The 17,062-nt window shown below is 39.3% G+C and overlaps 1 protein-coding gene across 1 annotated transcript in view; it reads left to right on the top strand.

The window, feature by feature from the left end:
- LRIG3 (leucine rich repeats and immunoglobulin like domains 3) overlaps nt 1-13,357 on the top strand; it is a 43,243-nt gene extending 29,886 nt beyond the window's left edge. Inside the window, exons 12-19 of the mRNA XM_075717946.1 lie at nt 2,126-2,289; nt 5,813-6,133; nt 6,667-6,948; nt 7,557-8,009; nt 8,204-8,362; nt 9,475-9,618; nt 9,708-9,983; nt 13,113-13,357. Coding sequence (XP_075574061.1) covers nt 2,126-2,289; nt 5,813-6,133; nt 6,667-6,948; nt 7,557-8,009; nt 8,204-8,362; nt 9,475-9,618; nt 9,708-9,983; nt 13,113-13,357 — 2,044 coding nt within the window. The remainder of the gene's footprint in view (nt 1-2,125; nt 2,290-5,812; nt 6,134-6,666; nt 6,949-7,556; nt 8,010-8,203; nt 8,363-9,474; nt 9,619-9,707; nt 9,984-13,112) is intronic.
- Nucleotides 13,358-17,062: the final 3,705 nt, after the last annotated feature.

Below are 17,062 nucleotides of genomic sequence, written 5' to 3'. Positions count from 1 at the left end.
GGAAGAATGTATTCTTCTTGTGAGTTTTGGGGGGGTTTTTTGGTCCTCTTACCCTCTGTTGATCAATGCAGAAAAATGCTATCACTGTTCCCTGTGTTTTGAGCGCAGCTAATTCTTCCTCTTCCATATATCTTAAGTCTCCTCGACTTGTACCAGCCTTCTGTAGTCAGATCTGTTGTCCTAAGCTGCTCTGTGGATAATCTTGTTGACAAACTAAAGAATAACAAAAAGATACTGCTCTCATTATGAGTACAAACTGCCTGGAGCTTGTCTGAAGCTTTTAATTTGTGTTCTCCAGACTCCTGTCAAGTATCACCCTAGCAGCTAGCTCTCTACTTCATCTTACGGTATTACTTCGTGTTGGGTGCCATAGAGAAAGTAACGAGGAGCTTTGCGTATTTCATAGAATCATAGAACAGCCCAGGTTGGAAGGGACCTGAAAAGGTCATCTGGTCCAACCTTTCATGGAAAAGGAAGCTTAGATGCGATTATCTAGCACCCTGTCTGGTTGTGTCTTGAAAACCTCCAGTGCTGGGGACACCACTATGTCCCTGGGGAGGTTGTTCCAGTGTATGATTGTTCACACTGTAAAATATGTCTTTCTTGTATCTAGGCAGTATTTGGTTCATTTGAAGTTCATTTGATGTTATCCATATCGTGGCGTGGCTGCAGCTGCTCTAGAAAGCAGCAGCCATAGCCAGGGGTTTTCTGGCTTTCATCTTCCTGGAGTTGGATCTGGTTGTATTGCTTGATTAGTTTGCTGAACCCACTCAGCCAGCTGCAGGGCAATTTCTAGATTTGGCTCAAGAGAAGCGGTGGGAGCACAGTGCTGACAATTAAGGATTGATATAGATGATTGGAAGAGTGATCAAATGTGATGGAATAACATGCTAACACTGCTCCAGAAGGTGTAAGATGCTACAAGATACCAGACTCTGAGCACCTCAATGAAACAACTATTCAAGATTGGTTGGGGTTTTTTTCTGTACTTTTCTTGAAACACCTGGTAGACATCCATTATGTCTGAGGAAGATGTAGACAAAAGGTAGAAAGTACTTCCCAGATGTAAGATTATTTAGTATAAATTCCCATCTAGTAATTTCATTCTGAGGTCCCTAGAGAATAAATCTGAAAATAATATGATGGATACCCACTGCATCAGGGTAGCAAAAAATGCTGTGGTTTCTCTGCCTCCTAAGAATAACAAGAATGCCCCTAGAACTTCAGTGAAAGATGACCTGTTTCATCTCAATGTGAACTGGTGAGCTGGCATCCCCAGGTTTTACCCATGCAGTGTTAATGTGAAAAAAGAGCGCAGAGACGCTTTTCTTTTTCTTCAAGAAAAAAATCAAGAATTGGTATGTCTTCATTTATCTTTAAAGCTGTTTCTCTCCCTGGATCCATAAGTTATTTTTGCCTTTCCTCCAAGAACAGGTAAGACTTGAAGAGAGGAATTTTATTACTGACTGTGGTTTTTAAAATGTTTTTTAAAGGGTCATTCTGAGTTTACAGCCAAAAATGAGAACTCTTTCTACTTCAACTCCTGATACTAGATGCTTCACAGAATATCCCTTTGCTTGCTTCTCCCCCGCCCCCCCCCCCCCCGTTGTATGTAGCTATTCGCATAGGTTAGGTAAGCTGATAACCAGTTCTGCACTTGTTATTTCAACACTTGATTATTCTTTGTCTCCCCATTCCCCTTTTTAAGTATCTTCCCCAAGATAAATTCTGACTGAAATGGAAATGAGGGAATGAAATTATCCCAGAGTTTTTTGATGTTAGCTTCCAGAGCCCCTCCTTTCTGGACTGTTCTTCTGCGTGCCTATTCGTGTGTCTTACCGCCGACTGTAGTTTTGTACCCAAGACACTACAAACATGCCTGACTGCCTGGACTCATATTCTAGCAGAAGCTGAGAGTTCAGGATAACATGTCTGCTTTGTAGAATGTAGGAGTCATGACAATGGTGTCACCACATCTGAGCTAGATAATGTTGTTGTCTTTCTCTTGTGATACATGTATTTAGCCTAAAAATTTAGTTTTGTTACTGACGTGTGCTCATATAGATCCGTATTACAAACAGAAAAAACAAGCAAACAGGCTTTGAATGTAATTGCTTTTTCTTAGGCACTTAAACACGTCTAGTCTCTTGTGTGACTGCCAGTTAAAATGGCTACCACAGTGGATGTCAGAGAACAACTTTCAGAGCTTTGTAAATGCCAGTTGTGCCCATCCTCAGCTCCTAAAAGGAAGAAGTATTTTTGCTGTCAGCCTGGATGGGTTTGTCTGTGGTGAGTATAGCCTCTATTCCTCATTCCACAAAACAAATTTTCCTCAATGCATTGATTTTTGTTGTGGTTTCTTTGATATGTTTTGATTTCTCTACTAAAATGGAGAAGATTTAATATTTGTTAACATTTCCTTCTCTGTTCCCAAACTGTGATGTAGATGCTCAAAGCTTGTGGCTTTGTACAAGATGGGGAGTGACGGTTTTCTGACTTTTATTTCATGTACAGCTTGCTTACATAGTACATAGCATAGCGTGCAAGGGAAAGCTCAATAGTTTGTGGTGGTAAATGTATATGCCTCTAGATTTAAAAGATGGTTATTGTTTAGATAACTATCATTTTTAAGTGAGACATGTTTTGGCAAACTTAAGATGCAATTTTTGGTTTTGATTATTTGTAAATTATTTTCATACTTCATCAGTCTTGAGTTTATGTCAGAGCTGAGAAAATTTGAAGGTAAAATAGCTATACTGGCCTCAGCTGTGACCTTTTTTAATGTGTGCTTGTTCTATGCTTTAAAAATTATTTGGACCGTGTAAGTTATTGCCTGTATGTAAACTGTACTTCAGAACACCCAATTACCACAGTTACGCTACAGATACTTTGTATTTCAGTACACCAGTAAATGCTAATAAAAAATCTTTAAGACTTGAGAATTTGAGGTGATAGCATCCACCTTAAAACTGAAATTTCTCTCTGTGTGTTTAGTCACATTCATTATCACCTATATGTTAAATTACCTATTTAAAACAAAGTGAAGCTAAGCATTCAGAGTAAACATGTGTGTTCAAGTGCTCTGATACATTAAGTGGAAACCTTGAAAATATCAGGAAATTAAAAGCTAACTGGATTTCATGTATTTTTGTTGTATACATTTTCTTTTTCTTACTAAAGAAAATTCAAACTTCATATCCTTTGGAGACAAAACAGTAACCATATTTATCTTCTCAATAACTTTCCTCTCATAGCAAATGTGACTGCTTAATTTTTACTTTTGCCACTCATACCCTTTTTTAGTGAGGAAGCAGGCCCAGAATATAAAATAGTGGACAAAACTGTTGTTTTCGCCCTTCCTATTAGCAGTCAAATCTTTAATATATTAATGTTAAATAATGAGTAAATGGTGCATAATCTAGCCACTGCTGAAAAGGAGAAGTTGACATAGTGCAGGGAATTACAGATTACTCAATAGCTAATGGAGTATATATGAAGTAGACATTCTTATTTATGAGAAACTCATTCTGGCAAGAAATTAATTTGGGGGATTTAAATATATAGCTCGTAATTTGTTAAGCCATGGGGGTTCGTGATCTTTTAGCTGCTGAATGCCATTTTTAATGAATTAATTTCAAAACCTTCAAGATACATTAGCAAAAAGGGATATGTTAAGAGTAAATTCTTACATTTAATATGTAAAGTAATTGTCATGCAGAAGTAACTAGAATCTCTTAATACAAACAATGAGTGTTTCACCGTTTATGAAATCTTTATGGTGTGCCATCACTAGATATTTGGGTGTACACACCTTGCCCTACAAGTTTAGAATGGCCACTTTTGCTTTTATAGAATTCAAGAGGAATGTGCTAAGTCCTGTCTGAAATGAAAATAAATAAACTATTACATGTAATTTATATGAGTGTATAAATCTTCCAAATCGTGCCAAGTTACATTTTTGAAAACAGCTAGGAGATATGAGGGAGTCATCCTAAATTTGTTAAAGGAAAGCATGTGTTAGGCAAGGGTTCCATATCTGTGAAACTAAAAAATTAGAAAATTTGTGCTTCCTAAGATCATGTCTTTCAAGCTGAAACAAATCATGAGACATTTCTGTGCTAAAGGTAACTGTGGAAGAAAAATAGATGTGTTTTTGACCTGTATTAATTACTTCAGTTTAACATAGTGATGTTAAGAGTACCATCTAGGTGATGAATAGCTTGTTTTCTGTTACATAGTAGTCAAGTGGCTTCTATAAAATGAGAGGTGTATTTCTCAGAGTGTGTGTGTCTTTGTGTATATGTGTTTATGTATCTGTGTATGTATACCTATGTGTTTCTGTGATACATGTACTCAAATATACTCTCAAATTATTCCATTCTGACAAAACACATTGCCAGTCTTATCCTAGAGTGTTCTTCTCTATTCTGTAGTATCTATGTGAGTGACCTTTTCATCCTCCCCTTCCTGCCAAATAATTAAGATTTTAAAATATTATTCCATGGACAGTATAACTAAAACAGAATGAAGTATGTTCTCCTGTCCTTTCACAAGGCTAACTGAAGTATTTACAGTGTTTTACTTACTTTCACTGACTTTGCACACTATCAACTCAATTTGCAAATGGTGTAGTTTGTCATGGAGGCCTTAAGCCATAGTATGAAGCATGAAAACCAAATGGCCTGGGAGATTCTTAAGGCCCATGCTTAGGGTCCTAGATCAGGGGGTCTATGTTGCCCTGTTGCTGGAGCACAGCTCCAGACTTGCAAGTGTTCTGCAGGCAGCTCAAGTTCAGGCTATCCGCACATCTCATTTTCTTTTGTAACATGCAGCGTGGAGGTTCTTCAAGGAAATTAGGCTTTGACCCTGGTACGTTGTTCCCAAACAGATGAGATGTAAGGAGGCAAAGGGGCTAGGTAAAACCTGACTCTGCAGTGCAGGCAGGGTCTGCAGTAAGGAGTAGTTGGGCCCAGGGCTTTTTCTGCAGTTTCTGTGAAGTTTGGGCTCGTGTCTGTGTCAGGAGGTAGGAGACATCTTGAAAGTTGGGAATACACTAAGGCTTTTGCTTTTGGGAGACCAAGCATTTAATTACCCACTCCTTTTGTACACGCAATGTACACACAATCGACAGAATAAATAGTTCAGAAGGCAACTAATTCTGTAAGCTCACAAAATGGCACTTTTAAGGTAACTTTTCAATAGTTAAAGGGACCTCCAGAAACTAATCTCTTGACATTCTTGTGTGCTGCCCTGTTTAAGGAATCTTCAGCACTGCTGTGTTTGTAAGGTGGACCAAACAGCCAAAATTACTGGAACAGTGACTTTTGTACATGGTTGTTTTTTGTGGGTTTGGGGAAAACCCTGGACTTTAACTTGTAGTTTCTGATGGCAGAACTATGCTTTCAATAAAGAAAAACTCACAGCAGCCTGAGGTGTTGTAAAGATGAAGGGTAGGCTTCATGACTGACATTCAGAATAGTTCTCACGGATGTCAGGGGGTAGTTCTTTCCTCTTTAGTGTTTCTGTTGAACAAACTGTACACACGGTCTGCTTTTAAATGTGCTTTCTCTTCAAGAAGAGATGACTTGGCACAATAAGCTCATAAATATGGTATCTTTAAATGTCCTAAGGCTAACAAAATTTAAAATGAAAGCACTGTGTATCCATTTTATAAATACTTACCTCACTCTTCTCTCAAACCTATAAAACAAGGCTTACAAATTCTTTCTAAAAAGAGTCGTCAGGCCTCACATATATGTATTTTTTTTCTCTTCCTCTGCGTTACTTTTTCTTCTCTCTCCCTTCTGTGCAGATGATTTTCCTAAACCACAGATCACTGTCCAGCCAGAAACCCAGTCAGCAATCAAAGGCTCCAATTTGAGTTTTGTATGTTCAGCAGCCAGCAGCAGTGATTCCCCGATGACTTTTGCATGGAAGAAAGACAATGAATTACTGCAAGATGCTGAAATGGAGAATTATGCACACCTCCGGGCACAGGGTGGTGAAGTGATGGAGTACACTACCATCCTTCGACTGCGCAATGTTGAATTCAGCAATGAAGGGAAATACCAGTGTGTTATTTCAAATCATTTTGGTTCATCCTACTCTGTCAAAGCCAAACTTACAGTAAACAGTAAGTATATTACTTTTTGCTTGTGGACTTAAAAGTAGAATGATGTTAATCAAGATATGTAAACATAGTTTTTTCCATTCTCATCATCTGTGTCTTTTAGAAGATCCCTTAATAAGCTGATATTATTTCTTATGTGTTTCTAGTTCGAAGATCACTGTTCAGTTTTACATCTGGCCCCATTGTGCTGAACCGTAGTATAGGAAAAAACAAACAGTCCCAATTCATAGTAAATCTGACAAAATCTGTGTAACAAGATTGGAAAACACTTAATCTTTTCCTCACAGGTAAATTTATACTCTGTTTCAAGGTGCTGTGGAGAGGTCATGTAGGAGGCTGTTAGCAGAAATGAGATTTTGATCTAGATCATCTCACGTACTTCACAGCTCCCTCCCCTTCTCTTTGCTGGCTACTGATAAATTTAGATTGTATGCTTCTCAAAATTTTTAGGTCCAAGAAGGGTGTTAAGATATGCTGTGCAAAAAAGGAAAAGTATGTTCCATTTACTCATTTTGGTATCACTAACTTTCCCTTAGTGCTGCCTTCATTTACAAAGATCCCCATGGACTTAACCATTCGTGCTGGGGCGATGGCACGTTTGGAGTGTGCTGCAGTTGGGCATCCTGTCCCGCAGATTGCTTGGCAGAAAGATGGTGGAACAGATTTTCCTGCAGCGCGCAAGAGGCGCATGCATGTCATGCCTGAAGATGACGTATTCTTTATTGTTGATGTAAAGATCGAGGACACAGGCGTTTATAGCTGTACAGCTCAAAACACTGCTGGAAGCATTTCAGCTAATGCAACATTAACAGTACTAGGTAAGGCATTGGCAATCCTTAATGGCATAATCTCTTTGAAGAACAGAACTGTTGCTGAGCGCTTTTAAAATTGTCAGCTGATTAAAAATAGCATTGTAATGAAAGTGCTGTATAGAAATAAAAGTATTCTGAAATAATTTGTATTGACAGATAGTTATAGGTTAGAAATACGTACTCCAGCACACAGGCACTGTTATGATGCAAAATAATAAAAGTTAGTTATGTTTCTCAGTGTGTACACAATGTCTGATACGGGGGTGCAGAAGGGGCTGTTACTTTTCTTTAGGGGCAGGAGATTTTGTTTAACTTATAATTTCCTGAAGTTTTGTTAACCATTTTTAATCTAGTTCTCTGCGATCTTGAGCATGTATGATTTGGCCTTTTTACCTTCTAAGATAATCAAGCATCTAGGTCTGATCAATTGACAAGTAAACTGTAGGCTCTAAGTTTAAATTCTTTGAAAGTGTTTTTTCTGAGAATGTGAGTAAGCTTCACTAGGCCTTACTGATGCATTTAATTTGGCTTTTCCTCTTGAGCTGTGAAGGAAAGGGACATGTTCCCATTCTTGCAAGATCATTTAGAATATAAGGCTTATGCTTTCTTTCCAGAAACCCCATCATTTCTGCGGCCTTTGCTGGATCGAACTGTAACAAAAGGTGAAACTGCAGTCTTGCAGTGTATTGCTGGTGGTAGTCCTCCACCCCGACTGAACTGGACTAAGGATGACAGCCCTCTCGTGGTAACGGAAAGACATTTCTTTGCTGCAGGCAATCAGTTACTAATTATTGTGGATACAGATGTAGAAGATGCTGGGAAATACACTTGTGAAATGTCTAATACACTTGGAACGGAACGAGGCAATATCCGTCTTAATGTAATTCCTACTCCCACCTGTGATTCTCCTCAAAACATTGCCCCATCACTTGATGATGATGGATGGGCCACAGTTGGCATTGTGATCATAGCTGTGGTTTGCTGTGTGGTGGGCACTTCCTTGGTGTGGGTGGTCATCATTTACCACACCAGAAGGAGAAATGAAGATTGCAGCATCACAAATACAGGTGTGTAAACTGAAGGTTTGCCTTGGAAAGGAGAAAAAATGTTTGTGGTTCCATTGCAATGACTTTATTGTAGGAACATTTGTGTGCTTTGACTCAGAGTCAGAAGAGTGAACTGCTACCTTCAGCACTTTGCTGACAAGTTTAAAAATGCTTCTACAAACTCTGTTTTTTGTGTGTGTTTTGCTTCCCCACAGATGAAACAAATTTGCCTGCTGACATTCCAAGTTACCTGTCATCCCAGGGGACACTGGCTGAAAGGCAGGATGGATATGGGTCATCTGAAAATGGCAGTCATCATCAGTTCCTCACATCTTCCATGGGAGGGTATTTCTTGCAGCAGAGGGACAGTAACGGTAGGTGTAAAATGTTAAGCAGATTTTTCCATGTTGCTTGAGTAGGGGCAGTTTGGCTATTGTCTTTCTGACTAATAGAAATAACACTAAAGAAACATCTTCACTGAAATTTAAGACAGGATGTGAAATTTATTGCTTGGGGTTGCCTCAACGAGATAATAACAGAAACTTGGTTCTGTTCATCCAAGTGACAATATAGCTTTTCTTAAATAATGAAGTTTTTCTCTAGTCTTAAGGGTAAATTTAAACTGATGACAGCATTTCCAAACCAAGAGTGTCCAAAATGAATTACACAGCACGTCTTCCTCTGTTAGAGCTTGAAAAGGATGCTTTTAGTGGAATGTAGGTATGGGTGGTAATACCGGTGTAACTTTAGTTACAATATAACTGGTTAAACTTTTCTGTTACAAAAGTCATTGGGGTCAGAGTCAATAAAGGATTTATGGTGTCTGCAAGTTAAAAGTTGTGGTACTTAATATTTATACATCTGGCCCCTGAGAATGCAGAACATACCTGGGTTAGGGAGGAAAAGGCACCTTGCTGGGAAGCGGTTGGGATCGAGATACCATCAGGAGTTGGGGCAGGTGGGAATGGAGCAGTGGTGAGATAGGTCTGCAGCTGTAGGGTAGTGAGAGGAGCAGCCCCTTTCTGGAGCAAGAACCACAGACCATGTCCACAGCTTTCAGGAACCATTGAGCTAAAAGTCAGTGTAGCTGTTCGAGCAGCCAGTGACTACCTCAGATTCTTCCACCTGGGACTTTCTCATTGGAACTCTGTGCTCTGAAAGGTGGCTGTGTGACAGAGCATGAGCCTGGCTTCCAGTGCTTTAGAGGAAGGAAGTCCCCGGTTCTGATCCTTGTGATGGGGTTTGTTCTGTTAGCCAGGGACTGTATAATGATGCAAAGCGTGACAAGTTCTCTGGCAAGCTAATGAATTGAACACTTGGTAGAATTAGAGTTCTCATCAAAAGGTTAGGTTAAACTTAAGCAGGCTCTAAATACACTATGAAATTTAGTTCAAGAGATGGGGTTCTTAAAAGAACAAAACTTAAGAAACTATAAGCTGAGGCTTAAGAAAAGACCATACACTGACATGTCAGTTTTATATTTAAGGCATTTGTCATCTAGATAACGGCAGCGAAACAGACTTGGAGGGTGTTGCAGATCCATTCCTATGCCACTATCTGGGGACTTCAGGAACTTTGTATTTAAAAGGAAACACATATGGCTCTGAGGCCTTTGAAGCATACAGTGCAAGTAAGTGTGTGTGTATGTGTGAGTTCTAGTCTTAGTTTTATCTTGTGCTATGATGAATCTATATAAAAACAATTTTTCATTTTCTTTAGGTTGCAGCCCTGACCAAAGAACAGCATGCCTAGACCCTTATGAGTCTGGATATTTAAAGAAAAAGGAATGCTATCAATACTCACCTCCACTGGAAGATCCCTTTGACCAGTGTGTTAGCATTATTGGGATGCAGGCTACAAGTAGCAAACTGATTAACTCCATTTATACTCAAAATGAAGGAACTGGACTAAAAAGCAGAAGTCTGAACTCAGACACATCTGATTTAAACAGAAGTTTGGAACCCTCATCTGTTACCAGTAACAGCACTTTCATGGGTATGTTCTACCTGTTGGTTTTTATTCAAGCTGCTGGTATCCTTGTTGTCTCGTTCCCTACTTCCAATACTAAGAAAGCTGATTTCTCAGCTTTTTCTTTCCCACTCCTACATAGGTAATTCTGTAGTAGTGTTTAGATGCTCATACAGCTAATGTGAAAAAACTAATTTTGTGCAGTTTTGCGTGGGCTTCTTTGTGCGGGTGTCCATGAATTTAGTAAGATAATACAGCATGTGGAATATAAATACTTCAGAAAGGAGGAGAAGAGAGGCAGGAAGTAGCTGAGGAAAGGCAGTTTGAGAGTTGTCCTTGACATTTTGCATGTGTCCTCACCTTTTTGCTTTCTTTCCCCCCTCTTCCTCCCTGAGTAACTTGTGATACTGCAGTATCTATTTTTTTAAGGCTTGCATAACTGAACTGTGCACATAGGCTTGCTCTCTCTCCACCGCATTGCATGAGGACAGTTGGATGCCCCAGAACTCCGGGTGCCCTCTGGATCCTATCAGGAGTTAGCCAGGAGATGGGCCCTATCCTGTGTTACAAAGGGAGCAGCTTGGGGCTTGGTCAGTAGAACTGACATATATCAAAGGAGTCCTCAGGTGAAATGTGGTAGTCCAGTGAGGTGGGTCACCTCTGGGTGTAACTGTGAGCCCTCTTCTGCTTCTCAGGAAACCTGACTTCTAAGGACCATTAAATACTATGTCCCAGATGTTTGAAGTTCAGGAACAAAAAAGTGATTATGGTAGAACTGTGTAATGAGTATATTTAGATTACCAGGAGATCTTAATAGCTCACGCTTACATAAAAATATCATCGGTGGTGTGATTCTTATCTTAATATAGCTGGCAGATTTCCATAAATGTTACTTAAATACACCTTAACAAACTTCAGGCATACCAGAAGTTTTGCCTGACAGGCAAAAGGTGTGCAAGGTCCTGCAAGGGCTCAGGGCAGGTGGGGAGACTTGAACTCTAGTGTGTGAGGTTATATTGTGTAACACATTGAGCCAGAACTATTTGCCCTTCAGAGCAAGGCACTGTGGAAAAATGCCCTCTCTACCCCTCCTTTGTAGTCTTTTCTCATGGTGTGTATGACAAAAGAGTTCCTGAAGCTTAATTCAGGTTTTGCAGTTTTAATCCAGATTGCAGGGAGAGATGGGGGGAAGGAGAGAAGCGTTGCTTTACCTTTGAAGCTCCCTAAATTTTGGGTGTTGGTTTGGGTGGTTGGTTGGTTTAAAATGCATAAAAACCCACATACTGCTTTCATCCCTGTGGTATCTGAGCGCAAAGTGCAGCCCTGGTACCATGGACTGTCTCCCAGCTGGTGTGTCAGCATGGTTGATCAAGGCCTGGGTCTGCTGGCTCTGCAAGGGGACCTGGGGGAATGTGCATCATTGGGCTCTTTGTTCTCAGGGGGTGGGGAGGGAGGTACAAGCTCTGAAGTTTTCCCCCTTCAAAAGCCAGATGTTTGGACTGTAAAACGTTGCAGATGCTGACATCTGGCAGAGGCCCTGGGACTACATACGTTCTCCTGGCTGTCTGCCACTATTGCTGTGGTGGGACTGTGCAGATAGGGCTTTACCACATGTCTCCTGCAGAAAATAGTTCTACTGTATGTGGGTATACCCAAGGGTTAATGCAGCCTCAAGGGCTCATATTCCCCTTTCTGCCCTAAACATCTATACAGAGCTGCTACTTTTTTTTTTTTTTTTTTTTTTTGTCAGTTCTCTGAGCTACTACCTCACCCAAGTTGCATCATTGCCTTGGACACTTCATAATCGTTAGCACTCTTCATTCAAAGAACCTATGGTTAGGTCTTGGAAGTGGTGGCTGTAGAATAAGTCTTGATAGATTTCTTGTCTTTAGTTGTGGATTTGCTTCTTCAGCATCATTGTCTTCAAATTCAGCCCCCCTTTTGCCTCTACAATCACAATGAAGAAGGCAGCTGGCATTAACATCACTGTTGATGCATGAGCCAGAAAGTTCACAGCTTGGATTTTGTTTCTTTAAGACAGGATTCATTTGTAGCTTTGGTGCTGTGAGGCACATCGTTTCATGTTGCATTAGGAGCAAAATTGCTCTGCAAATCATTGATGCAAATATGGATGTTGTCCAAATCCATTTTTAGCAACTTCTCAGATTACAGTTTTACTTGAAACTTTTGCTTCTAGTAACTAAGCAAAACTAGAAGTATGGCTTTTTGGTGGGTGCAAGATTTATTAATGATTGTGGTGTTAAGTTTATTAATAAAAACTGAGTTCTTCAGAATCAGCCTGTGGCACATTGTCCTCTGAAAATAAGTCTTTTGAGTGTTATTTACAGATACTATGATTTGCGATGGCCATATCTTTCTTCATTGAAAAAAAAGAAGGCCCTTCTTGCAGAGAAGACCTTCCCAGTAGTGAAGAGTGACAGGCACACTAATTATTTTCTGGCTAGTGAATCCAGCTAATTATTAATAAAGGTTCAGCTGGAATGCCAAATTCTCTTCGGGCTATGTCTGTTCTAGCCAGTTGTGGGCAAAGAGGTGAACAGGTGCAAATGGAGACTTTGGCTGGCGCGACCTTTATTATTAATGGGAGATGCTAGCCAGAAAAAGATTGGTTTAGCATTCGGATTGCACAGTGGGAGGATGTTGTATAACCCTATACACGTTGGGTTGTTTTTTTTGTTTTGGTTTTTTTTTTTTAATTTTTGCTGAAATGCATGGTAGATTTCGTGTGCCATTCATTCACTGAAGAACAAAACAGGGAGACTGTTGTGACTTTTGCATTAGAAAGTGTCTTGTGGATATGTTTGCAGTTTGGTCTGTGTGCCCACCTCTCCCCTCACAACCCTTCCCAAAGAAAAATGGGCATGGGAGTAGTCATGAAAACCAAAGTAATGAAGTTGTGTGTGGCTATGCATTTACTTTGGAAATGTTTTTAATATCTCAGGTGGCAGAATCTTGCCTTATGCTTGTGATCACACGGATGTTTTCTTTTAAGGGGTAAAATAACAGTTAAGTAAAATCTCACTTTGAACTTTTGCTTGTGTCAATCCTTAGCTCGCATTCTAACATGCAGCCCTCAGTGAGACACAGAACTGTTAGCATCACTATTTCTGTACTTACTTATTTACTGTCTTTCAGGAACATTTGGAAAGCCTTTATGGAGGCCTCAGCTGGACTCTCCTTCAAGTTGTAGACAGCCAGCAAATTGCCAGCCAAAAACCTCCCATAATAATCCTCGTGCCTCACTGGACTTCGATGCAGAGGCAGATGAAGATGGAAAGGAAAGGACAGTTTCTAGAGGAGAAAATAGCATTTATACTTATAAACAGTCCTTTGACAACTTTAGGACTTCTACTTTCCAGTCCTGTGATTTGGATACATAGCTCCTTCTGGACCTGCCATTGATTTCTGGAACCAAAGAAATACTTTGACATACTACTACCTCAGTGTGGAATTTTATTTAAAAAGGGAAGAAGGGAAGAAAGAAACCACATGATGCTATGAATTCAGAACAAATAAATGCATTTTTATTCAAATAAAGCATAATTGCCAAAATGCTCTACGTTTTTATACAGGGAAAACATTCCTTATAAAAATACTTTATTTCTAATTATTTTATAGCTTTGTTTTATGCAAATAATATCTTTTGTAAATTAATGGTGTAAATAATACAGCATATGTATTTCTATGTCAGACTTCATTTTATTGAAATGAGTAGTAAGCATTCTAATTTTGTACTGTTACTTGTACCTTTTTACAAATGGAAACTCCATGCTGTTTGCAGGTATCATGCATCTTATTTGCACATTACTTTTAATAAAATATGCTGCCATGTGGTCTCTGACCCACATTAGTGTATGAAGAATGAAAAGCGTGAATTTTGTTTGTAGATGGAGGAGTGTTGCATATGTAAGTGCCTTCTGTTCCATGTCTGCACCGTTATTTGACTAAAACTTGTATCTCTGGATTTACTGTGGTAAATATGTTCAGCTTCTAAGAGTGGGTGTGGTCCTACCACAGCTACTGGTGGTTGGTAAGGTGGGTTGAAGCTCGTTGTGCCAAAATAAGTATGCAAATCTTCCACTTTGTAAATTCCCGCTATCAGATGTGTGTGCACACATTCTCAGTTTTCATGCACACAAGGCTGTAGTACCAACAGTTGGCCCATGCCTTTGTGCAAATAGTGTGCATGCATCCGGTGGAGCATATGCACAGTAGATGCACAAATCCATATCAAGCTATTTAGTAAAAGGAGAAAAAAGGCACTGGATGTCTGCCTGTAGCACCACTCTTTTCTAAGTGGCTTAGTGTTAAGCATCTGCCAAATATGCAGTGCATGCCCGAGTCTTTGCTTTCCCATACCCTTTCTCCCTCTTTTTTTGCTTCTGCAACCACTTCCATCCTCAACATGAGAAGGTAATCCAAGTACAAGATAATGTTTTCTTTGGTTTAACTTCTTTTGGTTTAACTTTTTCTATTCCTTATGCAGCTGCCCTTTTCTGGTTATAGATGAGTTCTGCGCTTTATTTAATTGCTCAGTCAAGTTGAGCAATTGTGAATTCTTGCTGGATTAAATTTGCAGTAATGAACCCAATGCCTTTAACTATACAAAGTCAGAGAAAGAGGATTGCTTGCTATAAAATGGTAATTAAAACTAAGTGAAAACACTCTCTTTTGTTTTTCTATGTACAGATGCCTACTATTTTAAAAAGCTGTGAATCCTGCTATCATCACTGCGTTAAAACAGCGAGACTCCAAAACGGTTAATATTACAGGACATCGGCTTTTTACATCTGTCTACTTTGAAGGTGCAAACTTACATGGTTGCCAAATGACTTCTTTTAAACTAAATGAAAAGCAGCTGCTGGAGTAGGCCATCACAGACATCATGGCTAAACCTAGAGCAAAGGTTTCACTGCCTGGTGTAGCTGAGCTAAGGGCTTTTTGTTGTTTGTAGCCAGAAACCTGGTACCCAGATTGCAATGCAATTTCTCTTTAATTTAGGCGCCAGTATTAGAGACGGGAAGTTAATCCATCCTTAGTCACTGGTGGTCTAAGTGTAGAGAATGGATTTTGCGTGCTTTAGTTGATCATATTGCCAGATTTTCTGACTCTTATTGTTAATTTGTCTTCATTGCTGCCAGATGTGCTGATGTGGTGACAGACATTGATATGGGTATTTGATTATAATTAAGTGCATTTTGAAAGAGATTAATTTTTCCTGAGTTAAGCACATGCTATAAGTCAATAAGGCAAGAAATCTTAAATTTGATTCACTGAATAACTCTCCTTTTTCTTCCTGCCCTGCTGACCCTAACTTTTTTGGGGGGAGGAGAGCTGGGGGCTATGATAGCTTGTGTTTGTAACCAGACATTGCTTTTTGATGTATTAAAAAAAAAAAAAAAGTTAAAAATAGTAAGTACATCTTTCATTCCAGAATTAATGTTTATGCTTAAGACTCCATGTTAAAGGTCCATCATGAGAAACAAGCTTTAAATTTGTTTTCTGTAGCAGGGGAAGGTTGGGAACGGTGGCAATGTCATTTTGTTCCATTTTCATCTTCTCCCTTAAACACTTTTTTTGGACTCGCTTTTGGAGAGTATAAAGATCCTAATCTTCCAAGGGCATGGATCTCGGTACCCAAATAAACTTTCAGGGTCAATGACTGAATTTTAGATGCTTCCCATCAAGTTCCATTTAGCATCCTAAAAATACGAATGACTAGAATTTTATTTGATGCCTTAAATACCCAGAAATGGAAATGAATGCTCCCGAGTCCTCTTTTTTGCCAGTGTGAGTTTTCATGTTTAGTAAGTTGTTTGTGCTTAAATACAGTGGCAAGATACTTGCAATGTCTTAATAGCTCTTTCAAGACCAATGATGTAACTAAGCATCTGTTTTAAAGGCGTGCAAATGTTTCCTTCATGCTTTTTTTTTTTCTTTTCTTAAAATTTATTTTCTTTTTCCTTTCCCCCTCTGAAGATCAAGGCGTTAGGGAGCTGGTAGTTTGATATTTACACAGCTGAAAGCTAAATGGTAAGTTGATGAAATAAATTGCGGCCGAGACTGAATAAAGCTTACACTGCATCTCAGCGTCTTAGAATGAGAAACAAGTGTTGCTGAATAACAGAACAGGCTTTTTGCAGTTTTATGACCAGCAGCAACTGAAATCTTGTCATGGGCTCACTTAAAACTTGAAAATGTTCTTTAAAGGCAGTATCCTCTTAATGCTTTACACAACAAAATGTTTCACCCAAGGAACCCATGCAAACAATGAGATACAGTTTCTGCAAGCCCTGAATAATAATTTTAATAATTTTAGACAGATAAATGGAGTTACCTGTTTACCGGAATCTCTCTGGAGCAAGTATTTCCTAACTGAATAACCTAAATGGTGTGTCTGAGATGACGCTGGGGGCTACCTGTGTAGTTTCTTAACTGAAGGCTGTATGTTACTGTTATGATTTCCAACACACAAAACTTTAAGGCATGCTGCAGTATTTCAGGACCAAATCCTTTAGAGTTCTTTTTTCTTAACTGTAAATGGATCTTGACAGTGCCACAATGGCAAAGAATGAGGCCCAAACTTTCCACTGAAGAATATTGCTACTTTTCCAACTGAGGACTCATTAGTGTCACCAAACATTTCTTCAGTCTCAGGGATCTCTTGAACACTTAGGTCTTATTCCTTGAACTGTTTTGAAGAAGCTTAAAAGTAGAACTTAAGATTCAAGATCCATTAAACATCTGTGAAACTTTATCCTGCAAACATTTGTGCTCTGCCAACCTTACAAGCCAGGACAATAATTGGGGATTGTATTTCTTTTCAAGTGTAAATGTAAGCAGAAATTTTATTTGCTACCTGCAAGATGTCTTGTTGCAGATGTAATGTGTCTCAAGGAATTGTTTTGTCTCTGTCAAGTCTTGTCCCTTTTTTTCTAACTTTGTGTATTGCTGTATTGTCATAGAGGTGTCTGACTAGTTGGCTGTTCGTTTAGCAGCTATGTGAAATCTTATATTAAGAAAGTAAAGGGGAGGGGAGAGCCTCAGCCTGTTTAGTGAAGGGAGGAAACCAATGTATAGCAAGG

This window comes from Pelecanus crispus, chromosome 1 (assembly GCF_030463565.1).
Source record: "Pelecanus crispus isolate bPelCri1 chromosome 1, bPelCri1.pri, whole genome shotgun sequence".
Lineage (NCBI taxonomy): Eukaryota > Metazoa > Chordata > Aves > Pelecaniformes > Pelecanidae > Pelecanus > Pelecanus crispus.
This window is presented reverse-complemented; position numbering and strand designations above follow the sequence as displayed.